At 45.5% G+C, this 26,893-nt stretch overlaps 1 protein-coding gene across 1 annotated transcript; it reads left to right on the top strand.

Moving 5' to 3' along the window:
• The first annotated feature begins 1,082 nt into the window (after positions 1-1,082).
• Positions 1,083-19,198, top strand: LOC114203622 (phytanoyl-CoA dioxygenase, peroxisomal-like). The gene is made up of 9 exons (XM_028096965.2): positions 1,083-1,383; positions 3,069-3,127; positions 4,688-4,798; positions 5,367-5,535; positions 9,455-9,536; positions 11,374-11,555; positions 13,674-13,823; positions 16,080-16,214; positions 18,880-19,198. The coding sequence occupies exons 1-9, from the start codon at positions 1,309-1,311 to the stop codon at positions 18,931-18,933; spliced, it is 1,017 nt and encodes a 338-aa protein (XP_027952766.1). The 5' UTR covers positions 1,083-1,308; the 3' UTR covers positions 18,934-19,198.
• Positions 19,199-26,893: the final 7,695 nt, after the last annotated feature.

The following is a 26,893-nucleotide window of genomic DNA, read 5'->3' on the forward strand; positions in this document are numbered from 1 at the left end:
TAAATAGTTTGGAGATTACATACAGCATGGTTGTGTCAATAGCTAGCATTATCTACTTCAACTTTGCTCAGAGAGTAGATCTTACGTTGTGTTCTTACCACATACACACAAAATAATGAGGAAAAGAGTGTAGGAGGGAAGTTTGAGAGGTAATGGATGTTTATGACCTAGATGATGGTGGCCAAATCCTGTATACTTGTCCCCGAAGTAACTGAAAGAAAGAATAAAGAAAGAAAGAAAGGAAGGAAGGAAGGAAGGAAGAAAAGAAAGAAGAAAGAAAGAAAGAAAGAAAGAAAGAAAGAAAGAAAGAAAGAAAGAAAGAAAGAAAGAAAGAAAGAAAGAAAGAAAAGAAAGAGAAAAAGAAAGAAAAAGAAAGAAAGAGAAAGAAAAAAAGAAAGAAAGAAAGAAAGAAAGAAAGAAAGAAAGAAAGAAAAGAAAGAGAAAAAGAAAGAAAAAGAAAGAAAGAGAAAGAAAAAAAGAAAGAAAGAAAGAAAGAAAGAAAGAAAGAAAGAAAGAAAGAAAGAAAGAAAGAAAGAAAGAAAGAAAGAAAGAGAAAGAAAGAAAGAAAGAAAAAAAAAAAAGAAAGAGAAAAAGAAAAAAAGAAAGAAGGAGGGAGGAAGGAAGGAAAGGGTGCTTGGCTGGCTTGGTTGGTGGAATGTGTGACTCTTGATGTTGGGGTTGTGAATTCCACCCCCACGTTTGGGTGTAGAGATTAAAGTAAAAAAACTAAAATAAAATAAAAACAATTTCTAGTTCTTTAGGAAATTTTAAAATAATACTAGACTGTGTGGATGAGACAAGCTTCAGGGAGTCATTTACTTCATGTGCCTTTTTTCTTTTTTAAGGAACATCCAGTGTGTTTCTAATATTTCAGACTGGATTCCCAAGCAATTAAGCTGCATCTCTTGAACAGCACGTGTTACTTCTAGGGCTGATATCTGAATTGTTACTTCAGCAGCTGAGCCAGAGGTACAGTCACGTGGAATAAACTAAATTGAAACTAGGCCTTGGCTATACGGGTCATGTTTTGGCTCAATTCTCATTGGGCGACCTGAACCCGGTCGCTAAGCCCTACAACAACAGTTCCCCGGCTGCGTGCGGCTGGGACGACCTCTGTGATCACTGAGGCGCTGGGGCTGTGGGCAGGACGTCCTCACTGTACGGTGGCCCGGGAGGCTCAGTGCATCTCCGCACAAGGCGGAATCCCAGGAGCTCTGCGCGCTCGGCCAGGGCTCCTTGTGCTCGTCGCCCCGCCCGCCGCCCGGACACAGGACCGAGGCCTGGTCGACTCGACTCCTCGCCGGAGCCATGAACCAGTCCCGTGCTGGCGCCCGCCTGCGCACTGTGCTGGGACACCTCGGCCGGGGTACGGCCGGGGCGCGCGTATCCTTTGGGCTGCGCGGGGCTCGGGCTGCAAGTGCGGTGGCCTCCAGGGTTCCTGGCACAGCCGCCCAGCGAGCTCTTCCCCTTCCTCCGCGCCCGCGTCCCCGTGATGGTGTCAGGTGTCCCGGGCACCCGGGACGGAGCGGGGCTCGGGGGCCAGGGCAGCGGGGCGTCCCGGCGCGGGTGGCCCCAAGCTCCCAGCGGGGTCGTGACGGGGCCGACCTCAGGGGCTGATGTGGCTCCGCCCCAGCCCTCCGGGCCCTCCTAGGGCCTGTTTCCCTGCCTTGCGAGGGGAGAGTGGAAGTCCTGACGGAGGGGCCTGCGCTCAGCTCCTTTGGCATTTTCTGCACTTGGCCGCGCGTGAGCCGACCGCCCAGAGCCCGGCACAGGCGAGCTTGTTAGACATGCAGATTCCTAGGCCCATCTCAGACCCATGGATTCCACATACCTGGGAGTGGGGCCCAGCCGTCTGTTTTCACTTGTTTCTGATACATGCCCAAAGGTGAGAACCACCAACCCACGGGCACTGGGGAAACTGGAACCAGAATGAAGGTTTCCAGGTCCAGTCTGTGACTACTGTGAAAATGAACCTGGGTGGCTCAGTCCCTGAAACACCTGCCTCCTGATTCTAGCTCAGCTCTTGATCTCAGGGTTGTACTTCAAGCCCCGAATTGGGCTCCAACTTGGGCAACCACCACCACCAGAATCCACAATGGTAGGGAGAAGGATTTTGGACTGAAATATTGCTTTCTGTCTACCACATCTTGCTCGTGGCTGACAAAGGTCATTAACCTCTCTGCCTCAGGGAGAACAGAGGATTATACTGCCCCCAGTTACATAAAGACATGACAGAAAATAACATGTGTATGAGTGGTGACATTCAGACCGTCACTCCTTAAGCTAAAGAAACAATGAAAAAAAAATTAAGAGGACAAGAAGAAGGAGAGGCTAAGTAAATGATCTGTGGTTCCCTGGATAGAAAACCAGAAAGAATTTCCATAATTTCTAGCTCTTTAAGATACTTAAAATTATACTGAACTATGTGGACCATACTTTTCCTAGAGCCACTGTTTATTTAATAGACTTTTTAAAAAATTTTATTTTATTATGTTAATCACCATACATTACACCAGTAGTTTTTGATGTAGTGTTCCATGATTCAGTTTGCATACACCACCCAGTGCTTTTTTTTTTTTTTTTTTAAGAAGAAGAAGAAGCCAAAAGTTTCTTGTATTTTGGACTGGACTCCCACTGCATTCAGTACCCATCTTTGGAAGAGCACAGTTCTCCTCACTTCTAGATTTTAACCTTACACTTTTTATTTGTTCAGCAGTTTAGTGGAAGAAATAGTCACGTGGAATAAACTAGTGGACGCTATGAAGTAAAGCGAATGGATCAAATCTGCGCTGAGGCACCTTTTTGCTGGGTAACCTTGGACCCGGTTAGTGAGCCCTACGGGTCTAGGCCTCCTGCACTGGGCTGCAGGCATGGCGATAAAGGTCTTGGGTCTTCCAGTCCCTTGTCTGGACTTCCTGAAATGAAATGATGTAAGCAACCGTGCGTACCTGTCAGCGGCTATGTGTGCAACCCAGTCTTCCCTGATGCCAGGGAATCCTGGGCAGACTGTTGTTTCTAGAAAAGATCGATTCCTAAATTTCATTTTATTTGCCTTAATTCACACCTAGGTAGCTCACCCCACTTCAGGGGCTGTTTCTCCTAACGGTTTCCAGCCTCCACAATTCCAGTAAGTAGATCGAATTGTCATTTTTAACCATACAATGTATATAAAGCTTTTTCTAGTGGTAACTAAGATATAAAATACATCTCATGTTGTCTGGTGAAAATTCATTACACAGGGGCGCCTGGGGTGGCTCATTGGGTTAGCGTCCGACTCTTGATTTTGGCCCGGGTCATGATCTCATGGGTCATGGGAAGGAGTCCCCGGGTCAGGGTCTGTGCATAGCAAGGAGTCTGCTCCTCCTTCTCCCTCTGCTCCTGCCCCTGCCTGTGCTCTCTCTCCCTACAGTGAATAAATAAATTCTTTAAAAAACTCATTCTACAAATTGGCTGTTGCCAGGACTTGTTCTAATTAGAGCTAGGGGAAAATGTGAAGACCTTAAAAAACTTTATTTTTTATATGTATTTTAAAAATTAGGGGAAAAGTATCAGAAGTGTATAATCTGATTTTTTCAAATTTAGGCATGTTATACCTCATTTAAGTTAGCCTGTAGTTTGTGGTCCTATTGCTATATTAGCTAGTATCTTTGGTTTATCTTAAATTACCTTTGTAGGGGAAGACATTGATCTCCATAGAATGTTCTCGTAGAGCCACAGTTCCAATCCAGAAGAAAGGACTGGGTGATCTGAGACTGTGCATTTGCCATGCACTTACTTGGATTTTGTGACTTTGATTTCTTCTGAGAATGTATGATCTAGACAATTTAAAACATAAAGTCTATTGAATTTGTTTCCCCACCTGAAAAACCGTGCATATTCATTACAGAACAAATAGGAAAATCAGAGAAATAAAAGGAATTTAAAAATGTCATCCAAAATTCCATGATGTAAAGATAATCACTTAAAAAATGTTTTCTTGTATTTCTTTGCATTTGTTTTCAAGTAGTGTCTTGGTTATAAACAAATCTAAATACATTTTATTATAGTAAGCACTGTCCGTACTATCATATGCTCTTCATTTTTTTAAAAAGATTTCTTTATTTAAGAGAGAAAGTGCACACATTGCAAGTGGGGGGAGGGGCCGAGGGAGAGAATCTCAAGCAGACTCCCCGCTGAGCCCATAGACCATTTTGGGGCTTGATCTCAGGACCCATGAGATCATGACCTGAGTCCTAACAACCAGTCCACACTTAACTGAGCCACCCAGGGGCCCCATGCTCTTCATTTTTAATGCCTGAGTCCTGTCCCATTGAGTGGATATAATTAATTAATTATTCTTCTATTTTTTTAGTGATAGCAGTAGTTAACGTTTTGGATCTAAACGTTTTAAAAAATGGTCAGACTGGGGGCGCCTGGCTGGCTCAGTCGGAAGAGCATGTGACTCTTGATCTCTGGTTCGTGAGGTCGAGCTGCATGTTGGGGATAGAGATTACTAAAAAAAAAAAAAAATCAATAAACTTAAATCCCAAAGACTTGTTTTAAAACACTGTTCAGGTTATTTTCTTAGAGTAAATAAAAAATAGAAATGCTGGGTGGAAGAGTATGAACATTTGTCAGGCTCTCGATACATATTGTTGGGTTGTGATTTTTCATTTGGACTTATTTGAAATTTTTTTTTCTCCTTTAGGTATACTCGGGATAATAATGATCTAAGCCTAGGACAGAGACAATTTTATGAAGAAAATGGGTTTCTTGTCATTAAAAATTTGGTATCTGAGGCTGATATTGAACGCTTTAGGTACAGTAACCCTTCGTTGTTTTACAGAAATGTTGTATGTTTGCAGTAGGAATGTGAGTAAGATGAGCGTGTGTGTGTTCAGATATTTTTCAGTGATTGGCTCACTGGGAAGTGGTTAGGAACATGAGCTCTGGAGCCAGACCAGCTGGCTTTAATCTTAGCCCCGCTACTTCCTGTTGTGTGTCTTATGCCCTAGCGTTGTTGTGAGGACTGAATAAGGTGTAGTACACAAGAGTCCTTCGAAGGGGGCCTGGCCCGTGGTAAGTATGAGAGAAGTAGTTGCCCTGATTACTCAGGTGCAACCAAATCACAGACATTTCCCCACTGTTCTGGGAGGCTAAAGGATATGTGAGTTCCCGCAGTGAATTCCAGCCTCACGGTGAGGAGAGGGGGCTTCTGAGCTGGCCGGTTTCTCTTCCCCGTCCTCAGAACTCCTGAGCCTGGCCCGGAGGTCAGCCTGGTGCAGAGACACCACCCCCTCCATCTTCGAGAATCTTTCCACAGAACTGGCCAGGCCAGGTGTCTGGAGCCTGCACTAATGACATCATCTGCCAATTTAATTTTCTAGGAGCGAGTTTGAAAGGATCTGCCAGGGGGAGGTGAAACCAGAGCAAATGATGATAATGAGAGATGTGTCCATTGCAAAATCAGAATATATGCCAAGTGAAAAGACAGTTTCAAAGGTCCAAGATTTCCAAGAAGACAAGGAACTCTTCAGATACTGTGCTCTCCCTGAGGTTCGAGAGCTTTCCTGCATTTTCTTTCCCTCTAATCCAATAGCCCACCTGCATGCTTGCCTCTGGAATTGCTGCTTACACTTTCTCTGGCCCCCTTGTCTTGTGGCTGGTGAGCAGTGGTTTTCAACTGGAGGTGGACAGTTGGCGGTGCCTGGAGCCATGCTGGGTTGTCACGTGGTGGGGACCCTGTACTACCGGCTTCTCTCGGGGTAGAGGCCGGACATGCTGCTAATGGAGCCCAGGGATCCTACAGTGCACAGAATAGCCCCCTCCCCCAGATAATGAATTATCCAGCCCCCAATGTCAGTAGTGTCCAGACGGAGAAACCCTGTCTGGAGTTTGGTCATTATCCTTGGTTGAGAAGGTTAGGAATTCTGCCTTAGAGAGAGACAGAGCCTCTCCGACTCTGGATATGGCATAACAACAGGAGGGACATTGCAGGTCCTCATCACTGGACATCCCTTTGTTTCTTTTTTTCTCATGAATCTGGTCAGTAGAGGTTTAAGGTTTTGTTCAGATTTATTTTTTATTTATTTATTTTTGTTAAAGATTTTATTTATTTGAGAGAGCGAGAATGAGAGAGAGAGAGAGAGCACATGAGAGGGGGGAGGGTCAGAGGGAGAAGCAGACTCCCTGCTGAGCAGGGAGCCCGATGTGGGACTCGATCCCGAGTCCTCGATGACCTGAGCCGAAGGCAGTCGCTTAACCAACTGAGCCACCCAGGTGCCCAAGGTTGTGTTCAGGTTTAAAGTCGGTTTTAAAAAATTATTATTATTTAAGAGTAATTCATAGTTATGAAGATATCCACATAGCACAGCAGGGCATAACAGGAGAAAGGAAGTCTCCCACCCGCCAGCCCCATTCACTGCTGAGCTTTCTGGTGCATTCAGCTAGAATTTTTTCATGGCTATGCAGGTGCACCTATCTACCCACACCTTTTGTGTCACGTGGGAACATACTGGTTGTCGCCATGTTTTCTCCACTTATAATAGATCTTACACATCTTTCCGTATCACTTATATATTACTCTATATCATACTTTTAAACTACTGCGTAGCATCCCACTGCATAAATGTATCACAGTTTATGAACCATTTACGGAGAATGGTTTAAAGGACACACTGCATATAGTACATCTTAGAAATTATAACCCCAAGGGTGATTAGAAAATTTGCCTCACGTGGGCACCTGCCTGGCTCAGTTGGTAGAGCACGCGACTTTTTTTTTATTTTAAGATTTATGTATTTATTTTAGAGAGAGAGTGAGGCGCGAGCAGGTGGAGGGGCAGAGGGAGAGGAAGAGAGAAAATCTCAAGCAGACTCCCCAGTGAGCACAGAGCCTGACATGGGGCTGGATCTCTGGATCCTGAAATCACGGCCTGAGCCGAAATGAAGACTCGGCTGCTTAACCGCCTGGGCCACCCAAGTGTCCCGAGCCTGTGGCTCTTGATCTCTGGCGTGTGAGTTCAAACCCCAGGTTGCGTGTGGATGTTACTTAAACCTAGAAAAAAAAAAAAAGTTAAAAACTAGGACACCTGGGGTGCCCGGGTGGCTCTGTCATTAGGCATCTGCGTTCGGCTCAGGGGTGGTCCCAGAGTCCTAGGATCGAGCCCCGCGTCGGGCTCCCTGCTCAGCGGGAAGCCTGTTTCACCCTCTCCCAGTCCCCCTGCTTGTGTTCCCTCTCTCTCTGTCCTCTGTTAAATAAATAACGAAAGTCTAAAAAAAAAAAAAATGGGACACCTGGGTGGCTCAGTCGGTTAAGCGTCAGCCTTCGGGTCAGGTCTTAATCCCAGGGTCCTGGGATCGAGTCCCGATTGGGCTCCCTGCTCAGTGGGGAGGGATCGTGCTTCTCCCTCTGCCTGCTGCTCTCTCTCTCTCGGTCTTTCTGTGACAAAGAAATAAAATCTTTAAAAAAAAGTTAAAAAATATTTTAAGAAAAGAAAATCTGCCTCCTGAAAAAGACGGTACAGGTAAGCCACCTCTGATGTCCAGCCCCTAAGGTTGGGGACAAGAGGGGACGTGGCCCCTCTGAACTATCCATTCTTCCCAAACTCAAGTCCTGCTATGGAAATGGAACTTGTGAGCATTGATCAAGGAGGAAAAGCTTGAAGTTAGAGGCAACATGTGGTAGAGTAAGCACGACCAGGACGTCCAGGTTTCCCACCTCTCTAAAGTGTGACTCATGCATGCATCTGCTGGTTCATGAAATGATTTTTAGGAGGAGGGTATGACTTTAGTAGTTGGGTATTTTTTTGATGTGTATTGGAAAAAATAACCAGCACATCCATCCTATGACCTCAGGAATAAATCAGGAAAAGACGTGAGTCGATTTAGGGAAATTATTGGCTAACTGTATCGGGCAGCTCTGTAAAGTACGATAGAAATGGTAAAATGGCTCTTGAGTATCACTGGGATTTAGAAAATACTGGTCGGAGGCGCCTGGCTGGTTTAGTCGTGGGAGTATGAGACTCTTGATCTCGAGGTTGTGAATTCGAGCCCCACAGTGGGATTAGAGATTAGTTTAAAAAAGAAAGAAAGAAAGAAAGAAAACACTGGCCTGAGGGAATCCCAAAAGTTGACACGCTTTATAAAAACAAGAAGTATGAGTCCTGACTCCTAGGATTTTGGTACCATTTCAAGCATTTCATTCCCAAGTTGCCAATATTCCTTATAGGGCATCAAGTAGAAAGCAGTAGAATATGCTTGTTTTTGGAGTCAGACAGAATTGGAGATTGAATACCATCTTGTTCGTTTAATTGGTTCTGCCAACTTGGGCAGTTTATTAGCTTTAGCCTCATTTGTGTGGGGTGTTCTCTTTAAAGGATTATTAATGCATGGACGCATTACTTTTCAGGGACCGCTGTGAGGTTTAGGTGGGCTGATGCATAAAGCCCCTGGCAGGTAGTAGGCATACAATGCCCAGTCTTTTCTGCACGTACCCCTCCCTTGGTGGGTTAGACGCAAGGAGGTAGCACCCCAGCTGCCAGAGCCCGGGTCCCATGCTCATTGCTAACTTGGTCTCAAGCCTCCGTGCCCATGTCATTATTGAAGACCCTTCTTCCACCAGAAAATCGACTCCATGGGGGCAGGGACCTGCTCATCTCATTCCCCACCGTACCCCCGTTTCCTTTCACTCTGTCTGCTTTGGAGGGCCTCGGTGAAGAGCTGGGGAATGGGAGGTGCTCTGATTGTGAAGTGGCCCCAGATGCTCTTCTGTTTTCTTCTGGGGTATGCATGGCCGCTGCATGTGTGCTGGGGCCTCTCACGGTCCCTCCTTGTTTTCTTAAGTAGGCTCTGCGCCCAACGTGGGGCCTGAACTCACGACCTGAGGTCAAGAGCTGCATGCTCTACCGACTGAGCCAGCCAGGGGCCCCTCATGGTCCCTTCTTATGAGGAGTCTCGGTGGGGGAAAGAGGAAGCTGCCTTCTCCCTGGGCAGCTGTGGACAGTTCCAGTTGAGAGAAGAGTATTTCTGTCCTTCCCAGGTGATACCTCAGAGAAACACTTGTCTCTCTTGTAGAAAAAGCGGTTGGGCTTCCAACTGGCTCGGAAAAGCCTGTTTAATTCAATGTTGAAGATTTCCTGTTCCAACTTTTTCATTCTTTGTTTGCAGTGTCGTGAAATACCAAGTGGTTTCTTAAAAAAATATAGTTATTTATTTATTTGGAGGGGAGGGGCAGAGGGAGCGAATCTCAGGTAGACTCCCCACTGAGCAAGGAGCCCAACACAGGGCTCGATCCTGACTCTGAGATCATGACCAGAGCTGAAATCAAGAGTTGGAGGCTTCACTGCCTGAGCCACCAAGGCGCTCCTACCAAGTGTTTAATTCTTGGCATCTTGGCTCTTGTACAGATAATTGTACTTTGTGCCACTTTTGTGCATTGCATTTCTCGTGAAACGTTTTCTCCTCTTTTCTCTTAGATTCTGAAATATGTGGAGTGCTTCACTGGACCCAATATTATGGCCATGCATACAATGCTAATAAACAAACCTCCAGATTCTGGTAAAGGCCTCTTACTTGTTATGGAGAAGCCAAAAAAATAAAAAAAGAAAAGAGAAAAAAATAATTTAAGGTGTTCTAACTATACCTGTGTGTATAAATGTTAAACTTTGATAAATAAATATATATGTCCTTTTATTTAAGTCTTAAAATAGCATACGTCATAACAATGGTGAAGTACAGTAGTGATCTCAGATGTTAACTGTAGGGTTATTGTTGGATTTTCAGACGACTGGCTTGCTACTCAAAAGTTTGGTTTAATGAACATGACTGTTCATATACCATAGGCTCCTATGATTACAATCATCACCTCTAAGCTTTGTTAACCATTCTCACCTATGATAGTGTGAATTTGGCCTTCCTGATTGAAGACATTATTATTCCTAACAAAATTAAAACTATTCTTATAAATCACATACTAGGGTACCTGGGTGGCTCATTGGTTGGGCGACTGCCTTCGGCTCAGGTCATGATCCTGGAGTCCCGGGATCGAGTCCCGCATCGGGCTCCCTGCTCAGCAAGGAGTCTGCTTCTACCTCTGACCCTCCCGCCCCATGTACACACTCTCTCTCTCTCATTCTCGCTCTCTCAAAAAATAAAAATAAATTTAAAAAATCACATACTACAGTTGCTCTTAAAATCACAAAATACAGTTGCTCTTGTGCTTGCTAAAATGTAGCTCCTAAGATCTCACTCCCAGAGAAACTGGTTTGGAAGCTAGAACCCAGGAATCCGTATTTAAAAAAAAATTTTTTTTTTTAAAGATTTTATTTATTTATTTGAGAGACAGAGAGAATGAGAGAGAAAGCACATGAGATGGGGGGAGGGTCAGAGGGAGAAGCAGACTCCCTGCTGAGCAGGGAGCCCGATGCGGGACTCGATCCAGGGACTCCAGGATCATGACCTGAGCCAAAGGCAGTCGGTTAACCAACTGAGCCACCCAGGCGTCCAAAAAAAATTTTTTTTTTCAAAGTAGGCTCCATGCCCCGCATGGAGCCCAAAGCGGGGCTTGAACTCATGAAACTGAGCTCAAGACCTGAGCTGAAATCAAGAGTCAGATGCTTGACTGAGTGAGCCACCCAGGCGCCCCCAGGAATCTGCATTTTTAAGCTAGCCCCAGCTCTTGGGCCATGCTGAGAAAATGTATTCTACCAGGAGTAATAAATGGGTCCTTCAAGATTCTTTATCCTTTTCCACTTTTTCTGGAGAAAAGAGGCCAGCAGAGCTTTATGTGACTGGCCTGTAGCGTAGCACCACGAAATCTCTCCCACCCTGGATGTCTTGCTTAGAGAGGTCGGGGTTGGGGACTGGGGAACACCAAGTTCAGAGCGCAAACAGGGAACCACGGAAATGTGGTTCTGTGACCTCTGATTCTACACAATGACTGTGCACCAAGTGCCTCTAGTTTCACAAGGAACTTCTTGGCGGCCTTTTATTAATTTAGTTCATTGATAGTGTTTGTATCAGCCACTTTGAAGGCTAACAGGGAACTTCAAATTTGTCTACTCTCTTCAACTAATCAAACTTTGTTTTGAATACTATGCTCTGTGCTCAAACCAGAGTTACAAAGGAATAAAGCACAACACAGATCATGATATGTTATGAGTTGCTAGAGAATGGTGTGAGTCCTCGGCTACCAGAAACCCAGAAAAAAAGTGTAGGATCTGGAGTCACCCTGTGGATTTGATATTCCAGTGTGGTGCTTCTCTGGGCATGCTGATTTTCTATAGTGCCGTTTCCGTCGTCTGGGTTTTGTAGCGATAGTCATTGTTCTGGTTTTGCGGGCAAAGGCGACGAATTCTGAGGTTCAGGTGTGTTTTAACAGCAGGTTCTGTTTCAGGCAAGAAGACATCCCGTCATCCCTTGCACCAGGATCTGTACTATTTCCCCTTCCGGCCCAGCAATAACATAGTTTGTGCTTGGACAGCCATGGAGCACATCGACGAGAACAATGGCTGCCTGTGTGTGCTCCCAGGCACACACAAAGGCCACCTGAAGCCACATGGTTATCCTAAGTGGGAGGTATGTCTGCATACAGGATAAATCTATCTTTCTTTCTTTCTTTTCTTTTCTTTCTTTCTTTTCTTTCTTTCTTTCTCTTTAAGATTTTATTTATTTATGTGAGTCAGAGACGCAGAGAGAGAGAGAGAGGTAAAGGGAGAGAGCTCACGATATTTGCACATGTGAGAGGTGGCGGGAGCAGAGAGAGGCAGCGGGGGAGGAAGAGGGACATGCAGACTCTGCTGAGCACTGGCCCCACATGCAGCTTGATCTTATGACCCCGAGATCATATCCTGAGCCCAAAATCCAGAGTCGGACACCCGACTCCCTGAGCCACCCAGGAGCCCCTAGTGGATATATCTCAACCAGAAGATTTATTGTTTTGATTTCCTATCAGTATCCATAAAGAACTTTAACGATGAGATGGCATTTCCTTTCCTAGCAAAACATTGTTTTAGGTTTTGGAATTAGGATCAGAGAAAATTCAAGGATGTCAGGTAAGATAATCATTTTTCTTTCAACAAGTTTTGGAAAGCTGACCAGCGTGGGAAACTCTGGTAGGCGCTGTATAGGATCTGAGATGATTAAGCCTCATGGCAGAGGTCAGACATAAACACTCACAACACCAGATGCATGTCTCAAATGCCAAGTAATTCTTATGCACTGATCGCTGGCCCTTAGGATAAAGAAGAGGGGGGAATCATCTCTTCCCGGCTAGAGAGACCAAGGAAGGCTCTGGGGAAGGAGGAGTAGCATGCCATTGTGTGCCCATTGAATGGTTTATTGACTGAACTGTTGGTGTGAGAAAACTATCAAATGCTTTTGAGCCCATGAATGGTGAGCTCAATTGGCTCTTCAGGAATGATAATCTTGAGGTCTAGAGCAGGATGTACTGGAGGTCAGGAGTCCAGAGGCAGAGAAACCAGAGAGGAGATTATGAGTGTTTTAGGTATCAGACAATAAGGCCTGCAAACCCCATAATGATGGTCAGAATGAGAGAGCACGTGTTGTTAAGGCAGGAAGAATGAATGTGGTTTTGTAGGAAGTAAAGAATATGGGTTTCAGGACTTCTGCCTCAATTAGTTAGAACTCTTGCACTGGGGATTAGTGCCAAGTGAAAATCTTTGAGTCTGGATTCGGATATAAAATCTGAAACGGTAAGATTCATAAACTGAGTTGAGGTTTAGGGAAAGTTTGGTGCAGGCAACAGAAGCGGGCTGTGGCTGACGTAAGCCAAAGGGAGTGTCTTGGAGGGACGCAGGCACGTGCTGAGTCCATGGAAAGCCTGGCTGGCTCTGGGGAGAGGGAAAGTGGGAGTCACCGTTCCCTGGGAACAGTCAGGTTGGGACACCTGGTGGGGACAGTTGAATCTTGACCATGACCAGGGTCTTTGATCAATCCTCTGTTCAGATTCAAAGTGAGGACAACAGTGGGAGGTCTGATTGACCAAGCTTAGGTCACAAATCCACCCTGGCCAGGAGAGAAGGGTACTGGGTCAAAGTCCCAACACAGTCCAGCAGGAAAGCGGCCCTTCCCCCCAGAAGAATGTGGGAGAGCCTTAGGGAGGAGAATGGGATACCGTGCCCCCCCCCATAACCATTACTGAAGCAGTAACTTTGGAAGTAGTTATAAAAAAACACAATGTTTTAATTGACTATTCTTCTTTCTTTACTCTGGATGTGACATGAGTGCTTTCTGAGCTGAGGAAACTTGAGCATTTTCTCTCTGTTGGCTTGGAAGAACAGTTTGCTTCTCAGAGGAACTCCTTAGCCAAAGAAGAATTATTTAGGCAAAGTTCCAGGTGAAGAGAACATCATGTTGGGAAAGAGAGGTTAAGATTCAGGCTGGAAAGGGGATCTCCCGTGTTAACCGCAAAATGCAAAGATGGTCTAGATCTTCACTTACAATTCAGTAATGAAGGCTAAGTGGAAATTTCAGATTCTTCCTTTGGTCCCCCAAATCCATGATTTTTACAACCAGATATCTGAGAAGTTTTTGTATATATTACAGCTTAAGAGTCTATTTATCTCTTTCTCTTGGCAGAACTTAGGAAACCTTTGCTTTTCCTAATGAGTCATTGATAAAATTCTGAATCACGGGTTCCTCTAATACAGACTTTGGTTTTCTTGTGTGTTCTAGGGGGGAGTTAACATAATGTTCTACGGGATCCAGGACTATGATGAAAACAGCCCCCGAGTGCACCTTGTGATGGAGAAGGGAGACACTGTTTTCTTTCATCCTTTGCTCATCCATGGATCTGGCTGGAACAAAACTCAAGGATACCGGAAGGTATGCACTCACATCACTGTACCTTCCAAAGATGAAGAGGTTAGAAACAAAAATGTCAAGATATGTGAAACGTTATGAGATTTGGACATTGAACTAAACTGGCCTTTAGCGGGGTTTATATTTACCAGGAAATCTATTTGCTACCTCATGCTTTTTTGCTCTTATCAGTAAGAAGCCGGGTGACCTCAGGATCCCAATCCTACTGATACTGATTTACGAACATTCATAGAATTGCTTCAGAGAAAGAACATACTTGGGAGCCCACAGCCGGTGCTTTTGGAGGCAGACACAATGGCTGACATACTAAAATCATAAGATTTGGAATGTATATAGCTCACAGTAATCACATAAGAGGACAGTTTATAATAGCTTTGTTATTGGGAAAACCATTATTGATTCTAAACAAAGGTTCTGAATTGGCTGCCCAGACCTCAGATTTCACAGGCAGCCATATTTTTCACCTCTTAGTCCCAGAATTTGTTTTAGCCCTAGAATGTTTTACAAACCTAATGATTTCATCGCTTACATTAAAAAAAATTGGCATTTCTCATACTCCCAGATTTTTTGCTTCTCAAAAATTCAGCAGATCTGACAGTACTATGGACTCTCATTTCCCCATATAACATGGTCTTGATACTAAATATTGGGGGCTTCTTTGGGGCTGAGTGAAGGCTTCCAGTTTGTCACACCAACCCCCGTTGTCTCCCTGAAGTGAAGACTTAGCTACCAGGTTTCACCTTCCATTCCTTCATTCATATTTCCATCAGGTTGACGGGGCCGGGATGAGAGAGAGGCAAGAAGGCACTCTTTTGTGGGGCAAAATTTAACGGGGGCGGGGGGAAGATGCCAAAAAAAACCCCCTCAGCAATCAAGTTAAATGATATTTTAGGGCAGTATTTAGAAAATCAAAATTAATGCAAAAACTATCCATGAGGAACACAATGCCAACATTTTAAATAAAGACTAGATCAGACTCTCCACCAGCAGGACCCTCGGAACTCTTCAAGCAGAGGGTACGGCCCCAGTGACACAAATGATGTGAGTGTTCCTGAGTTTCACCACTTCGGGCCTTTAATCAGGGATCCTTAGCCTCAAAATTCAACTTGAAATGAAAAATGGAAACGTATGTGTCTGTGTGTGTGTAAGAACAGGAAGCTGAGACCAAAGATCTGAAAGTTGTATGAGTCAGAAAATTATATTACTTGCTATATGATCAGGATCATAAACTGAGGTAGGATCACTACATATTGAAACGGTCCATGTTAAAAAGTTGAGAGAGAGTATAGAATGATTACTCTTTGAAAATAAAAGTTACAGAATAAAAAACGTAAGTAATCTGAGATTTAACGTACTGACTTTGCAATTTTTCAGTAGTTTTTCAACTACTTTAATGTTTGGGAAAATATGAACCCTTAAAAGAAATACATAAACCCATGTATATGGGTGTGCACTTTCCCCCTTTGGCCTCAGGTGTCACTCCTCCTTGGCGTGGTGTGGGGGCTTCTGTGGGAAATGGAGTCTGTGACTCTACCGCCTAGAAGTCTGATGTTCTGGGCAAAGCAGGCAGTCCTTCCAGTAGACATGGTCACCTCAAGAGAACTAACTTGCAACTAGGAAAGCGGGGTTTAAGTTTAGATCAGCTTATAACTTTTTCAACAATGGGGAGAACCAAGTAACCTCCATCTTACCTTCAGAAGGAAACAAGATGGGGACTGTACGTGAATGCTATCGGACTTCAAATGTCTGTTTGATTTGAGAGGGGTGGGCGTGTATATTATTTTCTTCTGCAAGGTATTTTTGTGGGTTGTTTTTTTTTTTTTTTCACGATCTGTAGCCATTGAAATAACAACCCACCACAAACTCAGCTGAGTAACTAACTTCTCTAGGAAGATGATGAAGAACCCCGGAACACATTCCTGTTTAGGACTTGAGGACATCCACACACTAGACAAATCACATGTTCAAAAGTTAAAGTCCTCTTACTCGTGTCGTTATGTTCCCTGCCCATTTTGAAAACAAGTATCACAGGGAGCTCAAAACCTCTTGTCATTTCTCAGTCAGCCTTTAACTGTCCCTGGGGCGTGGGGGTGGGGGTCACTGAACCCTGAAGAGACTAACACAGGACACCACGGAACATTCTAGAAATCAAACGCTGAGTGAAATAGCTGACTTTCTAAAAGAAGTCTCCCTGTTTGGTTGCTGGTGTTAATGGAATGGTTTTTTTTCCCCCAATATTAATCCTGTCACACTGCACAGGCAATTTCCTGCCATTTCGCCAGTTCGGACTGCCACTACATCGATGTCAAAGGCACCAGTCAAGAAATCTTTGAGAGAGAGGTTATGGAGATAGCAAACAAATTACATGGAATTCCAAAAGACAGCACGCTGAGGGTACGTCTGTCTGAGATGATAGGTTAAGACTATTTTTTCTTCTTTCCTTCAGCTGCTTAACTCTCATACCTGATGTACTTTGGAAGTATAGCATGCTTTGTTTAGAGCGCCTTGCAGAAGCTTTGCTGAGACCCACTAAGAATGACAGTGGGATTTCAGCTTGTACTTGCTTCCCAGGCGGGGGGCACCTGAGCACCCCAGGCTTCTTTATGTCTTTGGCCGCCCTGTGGTATGCAGGCTATCCTGTTCAAGGACAGACAGGTGGAAACAGAACACAGGTCTAGAGGAGAGCAAGTGAAGCACAAAGGCTACCTTCTGAATGCACAGAAGGAAGTTAAAGGTTTGGGCTTTCACTCACAGGCCTCCTTTATGTGTATACAGCAGAGTATTTACATATATGTAAATCCAATAAGACTCCCAGAAAGCAATTCTTAAGCAGGTTTTTGCTTGGGTCAGTTCACATCTGGAGTGTCATGGAGCAGACTTCAGAAACCACTGATGCTTATCAATAGGGGGCATGAGACATTATTTCATATCCCTTTCTACTTAACACACATCACTTGTAAATTCTTCGTAACTAGTGGACATTCAACGCTGATGATGATTAGCAGACAAACTGTAGTCAAGGCAAATAAACGTATTTACTTTGTAGGTGAAGTCCATTTTAGCCTCTGAACCAAGAAGCTGATCCTATGTTTTAATGTGCATTAATCATAAATGCATGCGTTTCCTACGGGGGTGACAGGACCCCCAAGGAGACCGACTGTCGTGATAACTCTGGGCCTTCCGGTCCTGGGAAGAGTACCATACACCAACACTAAGCTACCGTGCCACTGGGAGTCATCTTCTGAAACTCCTTCCCAGCTTAAGAACCTCACTTCTCCCTTCTGAACCTGTGAATCTATCCCACGTCTGAAAAGGCTCTCGTTTCACATTTGCAGATGGTAGAAAGTCTTGTCCTCCTTCCTTGGTCCAGTACTTAAAATGCCTTATGAAGGCACCGTATCTTGTCAAGTGGGGCTTCCGTGCAACACTCTGAATTTTAAAGCAGGCATACATTATGTTTGAGGCTTTTCAGGTCGTGATAAATGAATTGCCTCCTGTATTTATTTCATCCTATTTTTAAAGAGATTTTAAATCTTTTAAAAGCGTCGGACTTTGGCTCGGGTCATGATCCCGGGGTCCTGGGATCGAGCCTGGCATCCGGCTCGAATGGGAAGCGGGAAGCCTGCTTCTCCCTCTCCCACTCCCCCTGCTTGTGCTCCTTCTCTTGCCGTGCCTCTCTCTCTCTCTCTCTCTCTGATAAATAAAATCTTTTGTTTATCTGAGAGAGAGAGAGGCACACAGAGGTGGGGAGGAGAAGGGGCGGCAGAGGGAGAGGGACAGGCAGACTCCCTGCTGAGTGGGGAGCCTGACACGGGGCTCAATCCTAGGACCCTGAGATCATGACCTGAGCCAAAGTCCGATACTTAACGGACTGAGCCACCCAGGTGCCCCTCCTGTATTTATTTTAAAATGTTAGTCTCGGGAGCCTGGGTGGCTCAGTTGGTTAAGCGACTGCCTTCGGCTCAGGTCATGATCCTGGAGTCCCGGGATCGAGAGTCCCATATCGGGCTCCCTGCTCGGCCGGGAGTCTGCTTCTCCCTCTGATCCTCCCCCCTCTCATGTGCTCTCTCTCTCTCATTCTCTCTCTCTCAAATAAATAAATAAAATCTTTAAAAAAAATAAAATGTTCGTCTCGCAGATATAGTTTCTCAGCTTTACTTGGAATGATGATGTTAACTTCTGCGATAAAGTTCTTTGTGAGGTACAAGAGCACTTTCATAGCCCTATTCTTACTTTCTTCACCAAAACCCAGTGGAACAATCATTCTCACTGTTTTTTTTTTTTTTAAGATCTATTTATTTATTTGAGAGAGAGAGAGTGCACACAAGCCAGGGGAGAGGAGAGAGTGAGGGAGGGAATCTCTAGCAGACTCCCGACTAAGCGAGGGGCCAGACGTGGGGCTGGATCCCACCACCCTGAGATCATGACCTGAGTCGGACACTTATCTCACTGAGCCACCCAGGTTCCCCTCACTCCACGCTCTTAAGGAGAAAGTGAAAAGTCCAAGAGGTTGGCCAAAGTGACGTAAGCGAAAGAGCTACATTTCGGAATGAGGTCGAATTTCGAAACCTGTTTTTTCCACCTGACCTTGCTGTCTGCTCAAAAATAAACAAGGAACAAAAAAAGTCTGAATTGTTTTGTTGAGAACAAAGGGAAAAAACAAATGAACCCCAAACTCATGACATCATTTTCACTTAGGAGCAGATCACTCAAAATGGGGCAGTGTCTAAAGGAAAGCAGGACAAGGGGAGGGCGGCAGTGTGGGCAGTTGTGACCAAACACCGTGCTCAGCCGGTTGAAGATACCTGTGGTCAACAGCAGAGCCAAATAAGACAGGCTGACCTCCTGGGGACTGGCTCTCTTAGTTTGTTCGACACTAGTCTAGATGTGGGCAAGTGCATCATTTGGAGTCCTGGAATATGGTTTATTTACTAACTGACAGGACTCCTGTGCAGAGTTTTTCCATTTAACTGTTGGCAGATGCTAGAAATCTCCTTTGTCTTATGCTGAACAGATTCCCAGTGTTCCATCAACTCACTGTGTTTGGCTTTATTTCCAGGATTTGTGTAGATTTCGAGGGCGGCTGGTGAAAGGAAAGAGGATCAACCTGTGAGGTAGCCCTCTGCTGGAGCTCTCTGAGAGAAAACCACAAGGAATCAAGGTGCCTAGGGAGAATGTTTTCTTAACAAGCTGCCTTAATCTTTTCTATCACTTGCTTTCCAAATCACTGCACGTGCAGACCTGGTAACTCCTGGCACGTGATTAGTTCTGTGTGCAGAGCTGTTGCTTTCATGGATGAATACATGTAACAGTGGCCGATTACCGTTTTCAGGAGAACTAAGTGAGGGCTGCACCTAATAAAAGTGTTTGATGTCTCATTTAAGTGTGTTCAATCAGTTTCTTTCATTCAGTTAGCTCTTTGCCCCAGCAGAAAGGAATCCTTTGTTGTTGTTGTTTTTTAAAGATTTTATTTATTTGGGAGAAAGAGAGAGCATGAGAGAGAGAGAGAGCACGAGCAGGGGGGAGGAGTAGAGGGAGAAGCAGATTCCCCACTGAGCAGGGAGCCCAATGTGGGACCGGTTTCTAGGACCCTGGGATCATGACCTGAGCTGAAGGCAGATGCTCAACCGCCTGAGCCACCCAGGGGCCCGAATGGAATCCTTTGAAACTCAGGGTATAGGGACTTTTGCATCCCTCTTCTGGAAAACCCACCACCCACTGACTTCATGGCATGAGAGACTTCTCAGATCTAGAACACTAACACAGGCACGTGTAATGAAGGGCATTGTGGAGTAAAAGTAAGGGCGGATGCTCATGCTCTGACACAGGATTCCTTGCATGACTTCTCCAACCCAAGCAGCGGCCTTAAAAAAATAGACCGGATCTTTCCAAGTCATTTTTCTCTGTTCCTGACAAAGGAAGACAACGGTGGCTTCATCTGCTATTTTTTATTGAGTAAGGCAGCTGAAAACCCTCAGTGTTTGGAATGAAACCTAAACTCTTTTAAACTAAAGGGAATTTTTTAGATAGTCTGGATTTCTGATGGGCACGAACTGGGGGAATTTATTTTATTTTAAAGATTTTGTTTACTTATTTGAGAGAGACATACACACACATACACACACACACACACACACACACACACACACACACACACACGCATGAGCAGCGGGGAGGGGCAGAGGGAGAGGCAGATAGCCCTCTGAGCAGGGAGCCCTACAAGGGGCTCAATCCCAGGACACTGTTGATCCTGACCTGAGCCTAAGGCAGAGGCTTAATCCACTGAGCCACCCAGGCACCCCATGGGGGAATTTATTTTATTTTTTTAATTTTTTATTGTTATGTTAATCACCATACATTACATCATTAGCTTTTGATGTAGTGTTCCTTGATTCACTGTTTGTGCAGAACACCCAGTGCTCCACGCAGAACGTGCCCTCTTTAATACCCATCACCAGGCCAACCCATCCCCCCACCCCGCTCCCCTCCAGAACCCTCAGTTTGTTTTTCAGAGTCCATCATCTCTCGTGGTTCATCTCTCCCTCCGATTTCCCCCCCTTCATTCTTCCCCTCCTGCTATCTGCTGCTGCTGCTGCTTTTTTTTTTTTTTCTTAACATATATTGCATTATTTGTTTCGGGGGAATTTCTTTTTTTCAGTGCTGTATTTCTACACCAGCTGGGGGCAGCAAAGAGACGTAGTCCTGATCTTTTAAAAAAAATATAATTTGGTAAGAAGTTAACACAGAGTCCCTTTCTTGTCAATCTGCTAGGCACAAGTTTTCCTAAATCGAGATTCACTGTTTTTGTCGGTTTCTTTGTGAGGACACCCTATTTAAGGTCAGGTCCAACTGGAAACCGGAGAAGGCAAGACTATCCCTGACAGGGTTTAAGGAAACTGGGTTACAGAATGACTGGACATAAAATGTACATAAGGAATGCCTGTGTCAACAGCACGTATGGAGCTCTGTTGCACCAAAAATCCTTTTGAGACTTATTTCAAACGTAAAAGAAATTTGAAAAATAAGTCAAGCAGAGGAAGACAATAATCACATGGTGTCACTCATGTGGATCATAAGGAATAGCAGGGAGGACCACAGGGGAAGGGAGGGAAAGCTGAATGGGAAGACATCAGAGAGAGAGACAAACCAGGAGAGACTCTGCACTCCGGGAACCAAGCTGCGGGTTACAGAAGGGAGGCGGGTGGGGGGACGGGGTAACCGGTGACACGTATGAAGGAGGGCACGTGTTGTGATGAGCACTGGGTGTTATCTGCAGCTAATGAATCACTGAACACTGCATCAAAAACTAATGATGAGTTACTATATGTTGGCTAACTGAACATAATAAAAAAACAAAGAAAAAAAAATAAACTCCAATAGGAACACCAGACAGCACAATTCGTTATTTCCCTTATGCATTTTTGAGTGCACGCCAACTAGTCAACCAGGAAACCATTCATTTCCCATTTTATCCCTGTCCCTTTTGTCCATTCATTCATTTTACAAATATCAAAGCAGCCATTCCCCGCAAGAGGACAAGAGGTGGAAGAGACAACGCCGGGATGAGTTAGGACGGCTCGTTTTGTCCGTGTGGCCCCCTCTGGGAAAGCTGGGCGTGCAGGTCAGCTGCAGAATGAGGAGCGGGCATGGGACTACCATGGCGTCTTGGCAGAATGAGGAACAGCCTGGTTTCACAGTGGGTGTAAAGGGGATTTACCCTGGGAGAGTGTTTATCTGCCCAGAGACTAACCTCTAAGGACTACAGCAGGTACTCAAAGTGCAGACCAAAGCGAATAGAAAGGATCCCCTTCTACGGCGATTGGTGCTGACAGCCTGGGATAAATAGACCTTTGCTCCCGGTGTCTGCTGGGAGCTCCCCCTTTGTAAGCCACAGACTGAGCCACGTTGCAAAACTTCTAATTGAATCAGCCTCTGACTGAATGAACAATTACTGTCCACAACATGGTCACGTTTCCCAAGGCCAATTCTAGTAATAACGCTCCGTGGTTCACACCAGCTCCACCTGTGCGCAGTCTTTCCTTATTAACCCAGGGAAGCCCTGCAACTCAGCTCCTGCACCCCACCCCACCCCCACCCTGGAGGTTCGGCACGGACCGACACTTGGCACTGGATACTTTCCCTGAAAGCACGGTTTTGTCCATGTTAATACTCCGCCTTCCCAAACAGGGATGGTAGGACCCCTTGACGGCCCTGTCTCTTCCTCCTCCCACCTCCCCGCTGCCCCGGCCACTCACGCTACCCCCACGCACGAGGCACTTGCTACTTCTGGCTTGTTCGGTGTGAACACCAAACTTCTCACTTTTGTAGCTGTCCCTCCTACAGAAGAGAGCATCCTCCTGGACGCTGAGACACTTGACCCGCAAGCCTCGGCACCGATTTCGGGTCCCAGACATGTTTTTTTCTGAGTGTTCCAACCACCTCTAATTCCACTGCTCTCTTTATCAGACCTCTCCCGTGTAGGCTGGGGGGCTGGAAAAGCTGGTGACTGGGACTGAGAAGTTGGCTCATTCCTCATAAGCTCTAGAAAATGTTTGTGCCGAGTTCAACATTTTTTTATTTTTAGTTTGGTATTCCTTATTTTTTTAGATTTATTTTTTTTAAAGTAATCTCTATACCCAATGTGGGGCTCCAACTCCCGACCCTGAGATCAAGAGTCTGATGCTCTACGGACTGAGACAGCCAGGCACCCCTAGTTGTATTTCTTTCTTGGAGGGGGGAGAGAGAGAGAGTGGGGAGGGCCCCCACCCCCCCTTCGCAAAAGCAGGGGAGGGGAGCAGAGGGAGACAGAAGCAGACTCCCTGCTAAGCAGGGAGCCAGATGGGGGGCTGGATCCCAGGACCCCAAAATCATGACCTGAGCTGAGGGCAGACCCTCAACCGACGGTGCCACCCAGGCCACCCTGGAGACCTTGCTTTCAATTCTTTGGGGTATATACCCAGAAATGGGGTTGCTGGATCATATGGTATTTCCAGTTTTAATTTTTTGAGGAACCTCCATACTGTTTTCAGGAGCGGCTGTCCCAGTTTGCATTCTCACCAACAGTGTACAAGGAAGGCTCTAATTCCTCTACATCCTCACCAACACTTGTTATTTTGTTGTTGTGGTTTGTTTGTTCGTTTTTGGCAGTACCTATGCTCATGCGTGTGAGGTGGCGTTGTGTTTGATATTTTTTTTTTAAAGATTTTATTTATTTATTTGAGAGAGAGAGAAAATGAGAGATAGAAAGCACGAGAGGGAAGAGGGTCAGAGGGAGAAGCAGACTCCCTGCTGAGCAGGGAGCCCGATGCGGGACTCGATCCCAGGACTCCAGGATCATGACCTGAGCCGAAGGCAGTCGCTTAACCAACTGAGCCACCCAGGCGCCCCGTGTTTGATATTTTTAACCAAAGTAAAATTCTTAGCTCATACTTCTAAGGACAACTGAATGATAACTACGACTTCACAAGGACTCAGTGACGGACCCATTTTGTGGACAGTGAGACTGAAGCTAGAGGGTGAGACAAGTAAAACAACACCGTAAGAAGGAGGTGATGATACGTTACAAAGCTGTTTTCTGGGTTTAGTGCTTATAAGGCACCATACTAATAAAGCGGGCAGGAATTCTGGTTGACTCTAAGCAGGAATGCTTTGCAAATGCAACACTGGTGCAAAGATTCTGCTGTCACCCGCCTGAACACAGACGCTCCTCTTGGATGCTCTGGGGGAGGGCGTTTCACAGGAAGGTGGAGGGCTTTGGGATTCTGGCTCTGCCACTTCATAACTAAACGGTTTATCCAACAAGACCTAACAACTGTAAGTACCTGTGCCTCTAACATGGGAGCAGCCAATTACATGAGCCAATTAATAACAAAAGCAAAGAAACACATCGACAACCATACAACAATAGTAGGGGACTTTAACACCCCCCCTCACTGCACTGGACAGATCATCTAAGCAGAAGATCTTCAAGGATATGAGGCCTTTGAATGACACACTGGACCAGATGGACTTCGCAGATATATACAGAACATTCCATCCTAAAGCAACAGAACACATACTCTTCTTTTTTGTCTCTAAGATTTTATTTATTTATTTGACAGAGAGAGACACAGCGAGAGAAGGAACACAAGCAGGGGGAGTGAGAGAGGGAGCAGCAAGCTTCCTGTGTAGCAGGGAGTCCTGGGGCTCGATCCCAGGACCCCGGGATCAGGACCTGAGCCGAATGCAGCCGCTTAACGTACTGAGCCACCCAGGCGCCCCTGGATTTCTCACTCTTGACTGTGGTCACAAAGTATGGAGCCCATGAGCCTTGTCCATGACACACACACTGTATTAGTGTGCTTGGGCTGCCATCACGAACACCCCAGCTGAGCAGCTTAGTAACAGCCTTCTAGTTCTGGAGTTCGAGGTGCAGGTAGGCCTGTTTCTTCCGAGGCCTCTCTCCTTGGCTTCTAGCTGGCCGTCTTCCCTCTGTCCTCACATGGTCTTCCTTCCGTGTGTCTGTGTCCCGACCTCTTCTTACAAAGACACTAGTCAGACTGGATTAGGGCCCATCCCCATAACCTTATTTGCCCCGAATTGCCTCTTTAGTGGCCCTATCTCCAAATACAGTCACATTCTGAGCTACTGGGGGTTAGGAATGTTGGGAAACAACTTAGCACATAACACGCACCTTGAAGCTTTCAAGCAGCCGATGACGCTTCAGGAGCTTCAACCTTGCTTCTGTTCTCTTTGGTAACCCACTTCCAAAGACGATTATAGTTTTAATATATGCCTTTATTCTTCCAGCATCCAGATTCCTTGATTGCTTGGTCGCATTGGTATTTCTTGGTGTACTTTACACCTCTTATAGTTTAGAGAGAGCCAATCTTCGTTAGTGGCCTGAGACAATTTTTTAAAAATTATGGCAAGGATGGTCCGGAGATGCTTGTTAGCAAAATGAAGGAGTAGGGACTGACCAGTAGGATAGCAATAACTTTTGTCTCCCTGAGTTACTGATTTTTGTGTCTTATTTCCAGAGCAAAATGACTCAACATGGCCTTTATGAGAATAAATGTGGGTAGCAGAGTCTTCAACTCCCAGAGTACATTTTACTATGCATTTATTAGTATCTTATTATTATGGAGTTTAGCATCTTTTTATATGCATTTCGTTCCTTGGACAAGCAGAACAGCAGTGCAAAGAAGATGAGCTTGGAGGTCAGACAAACCTGCCTTTAATTCCTGGCTCTGATGCCAAAGAGCTGTGGGACCTGGGGTAAATTACCTAACCTCTCTGGGTCTTACAGTGTTCATTTGAAAACCGGGAGTGATAAGGCCTGTCTTCTGAAGTAAAGGCATCCAGCTTGTGGGTGGGATATCAAAAGAGATCTTATAGTAGTACAGCGGGAACTAAAGAAGGGCCAGGTGTAACGTGTATTAGTGTGAAGTAGGGAGGAAGAATATATGTTGCTGCATTTTATGGTAATATGCTCTCTGAAAAGGAATTTAGTTGTTTTGGGCAAAAGATGATATTGGCAAATCCAGGAGTTCTGATCCCCAGTCCAGGCATTTTCTATCACATCATACTCAGAATACTTGCTGATGCTTTTTTTTTTTTTAAAGATTTCATTTATTCATCAGGAAGACAGAGAGAGCGAGCACAAACAGGAGGAGGTGCAGGCAGAGGGAAAGCAGGCTCCCTGCTGAGCAAGGAGCCCGATGCAGGACTCGATCCCAAGCCCCTGGGATCATGACCTGAGCCGAAGGCAGACGCTTAACTGACTCAGCCACCCAGACGTCCCCTTGCCGATGCTCTTTACTCACAGTTCCAAAGAAAACCGGGAGCTGTGTTTTATTTTCCTTGGTGAAGCTTGGAGGATATGCAATGGGAAAGGTCCACCTTAGCCCCAATTCCTTAACCATCGGGGCTGGAGGCAGAAGCGGATGTCCCAACTCTTAAGTGGGGAATGCAGTCCCAGGAGACCAGAAAGAGCGACAGGGACGTGAGGCAGGAAAGGGGAGGGAGTGCGCAGCAAGTGGCCAGTGTGTCACAACAAACAGCCTGCTCCTTAGTCCTAGGGCATTTACACAGGGGCTTGCTGGAGTCACTGCTGTAGGAGGAAGAGTGAGTGAGCCGCTGAGCAGTTGAACTGCTGAGTCTTTCTCTTCTCCCAGAGTATGGACGCCCTGCCCTTTTGGGTTGTGTTTCTGGCCCTCCAGGCGTTTGCTAGGGAAGTTAGCCTCTGAGGTTCCTGTGTGGTCAGTCGGTACCATGTACGGGGTGCCTTAGCAGTAGATTATGTTTGAATAATAACAATTTCTCCTTTAATAAATCAGCAGCTAACACCTGTATTATGCCGCCCTGGGCACTGAGCACTGTTGTAAGCCCTGAACTTGTATTGGTGCTGAAAAAAAAAACCCAAGATTTATTTATTTATTTATGAGAGAGAGAGAGATAGACAGAGAGACAGAGAGAGAGAGTGAGCACGGAGGGAGGGGCAGAGGGAGAGAGAGAAAGAGAATCTTTTAAACAGGCTCCACGCCCAGTGCAGAGCCTGATGCTGGGCTCCATCTCACGACCTTGAGAGCATGACCTGAGCTGAAATCAAGAGTTGGGCACTTAGTTGACTGAGCCACCCAAGTTTCCTATACTGATGCTTTTAGTTCTTGCAACAACTCTACAGTCTAAACACCAATCACTATCCCCATTTTACAAATGAGACAACTCAGGCACATTATTGGGGAAAACTAGATTTTAGTTTTATAAACTTTTAAGTCTTTCATGGGGCCTATATTTTCTTGAATTAAATTTTGTAGTGCTAGAACAAATAGGCAATCTAAAAAGGTGTTTATCTGTGTTACTTAAAAACAGAGGCTTCCTTCTATTTTAACCCACTAAACCATAAGGACGGATCGCGGTCACTAAGCACCAGCGCGCTGACTCTTCGAGTGTCCACCTGAGAGAGAAAGCAGCCGGCCCTGCGAGTCTCTGATGTTTACGGGCACCAAAGCCCTGGCGACAGATCCTCTTCTTGCCAAAGGGAGCCACCCCTCCGGAAAGGACAGCCCCTAGAGGCTTTCCTTTGGATGCGC

This window comes from Eumetopias jubatus, unplaced genomic scaffold (assembly GCF_037043125.1).
Source record: "Eumetopias jubatus isolate StellerSeaLion01/CBP00866 unplaced genomic scaffold, mEumJub1_p1.0 scaffold_8, whole genome shotgun sequence".
Lineage (NCBI taxonomy): Eukaryota > Metazoa > Chordata > Mammalia > Carnivora > Otariidae > Eumetopias > Eumetopias jubatus.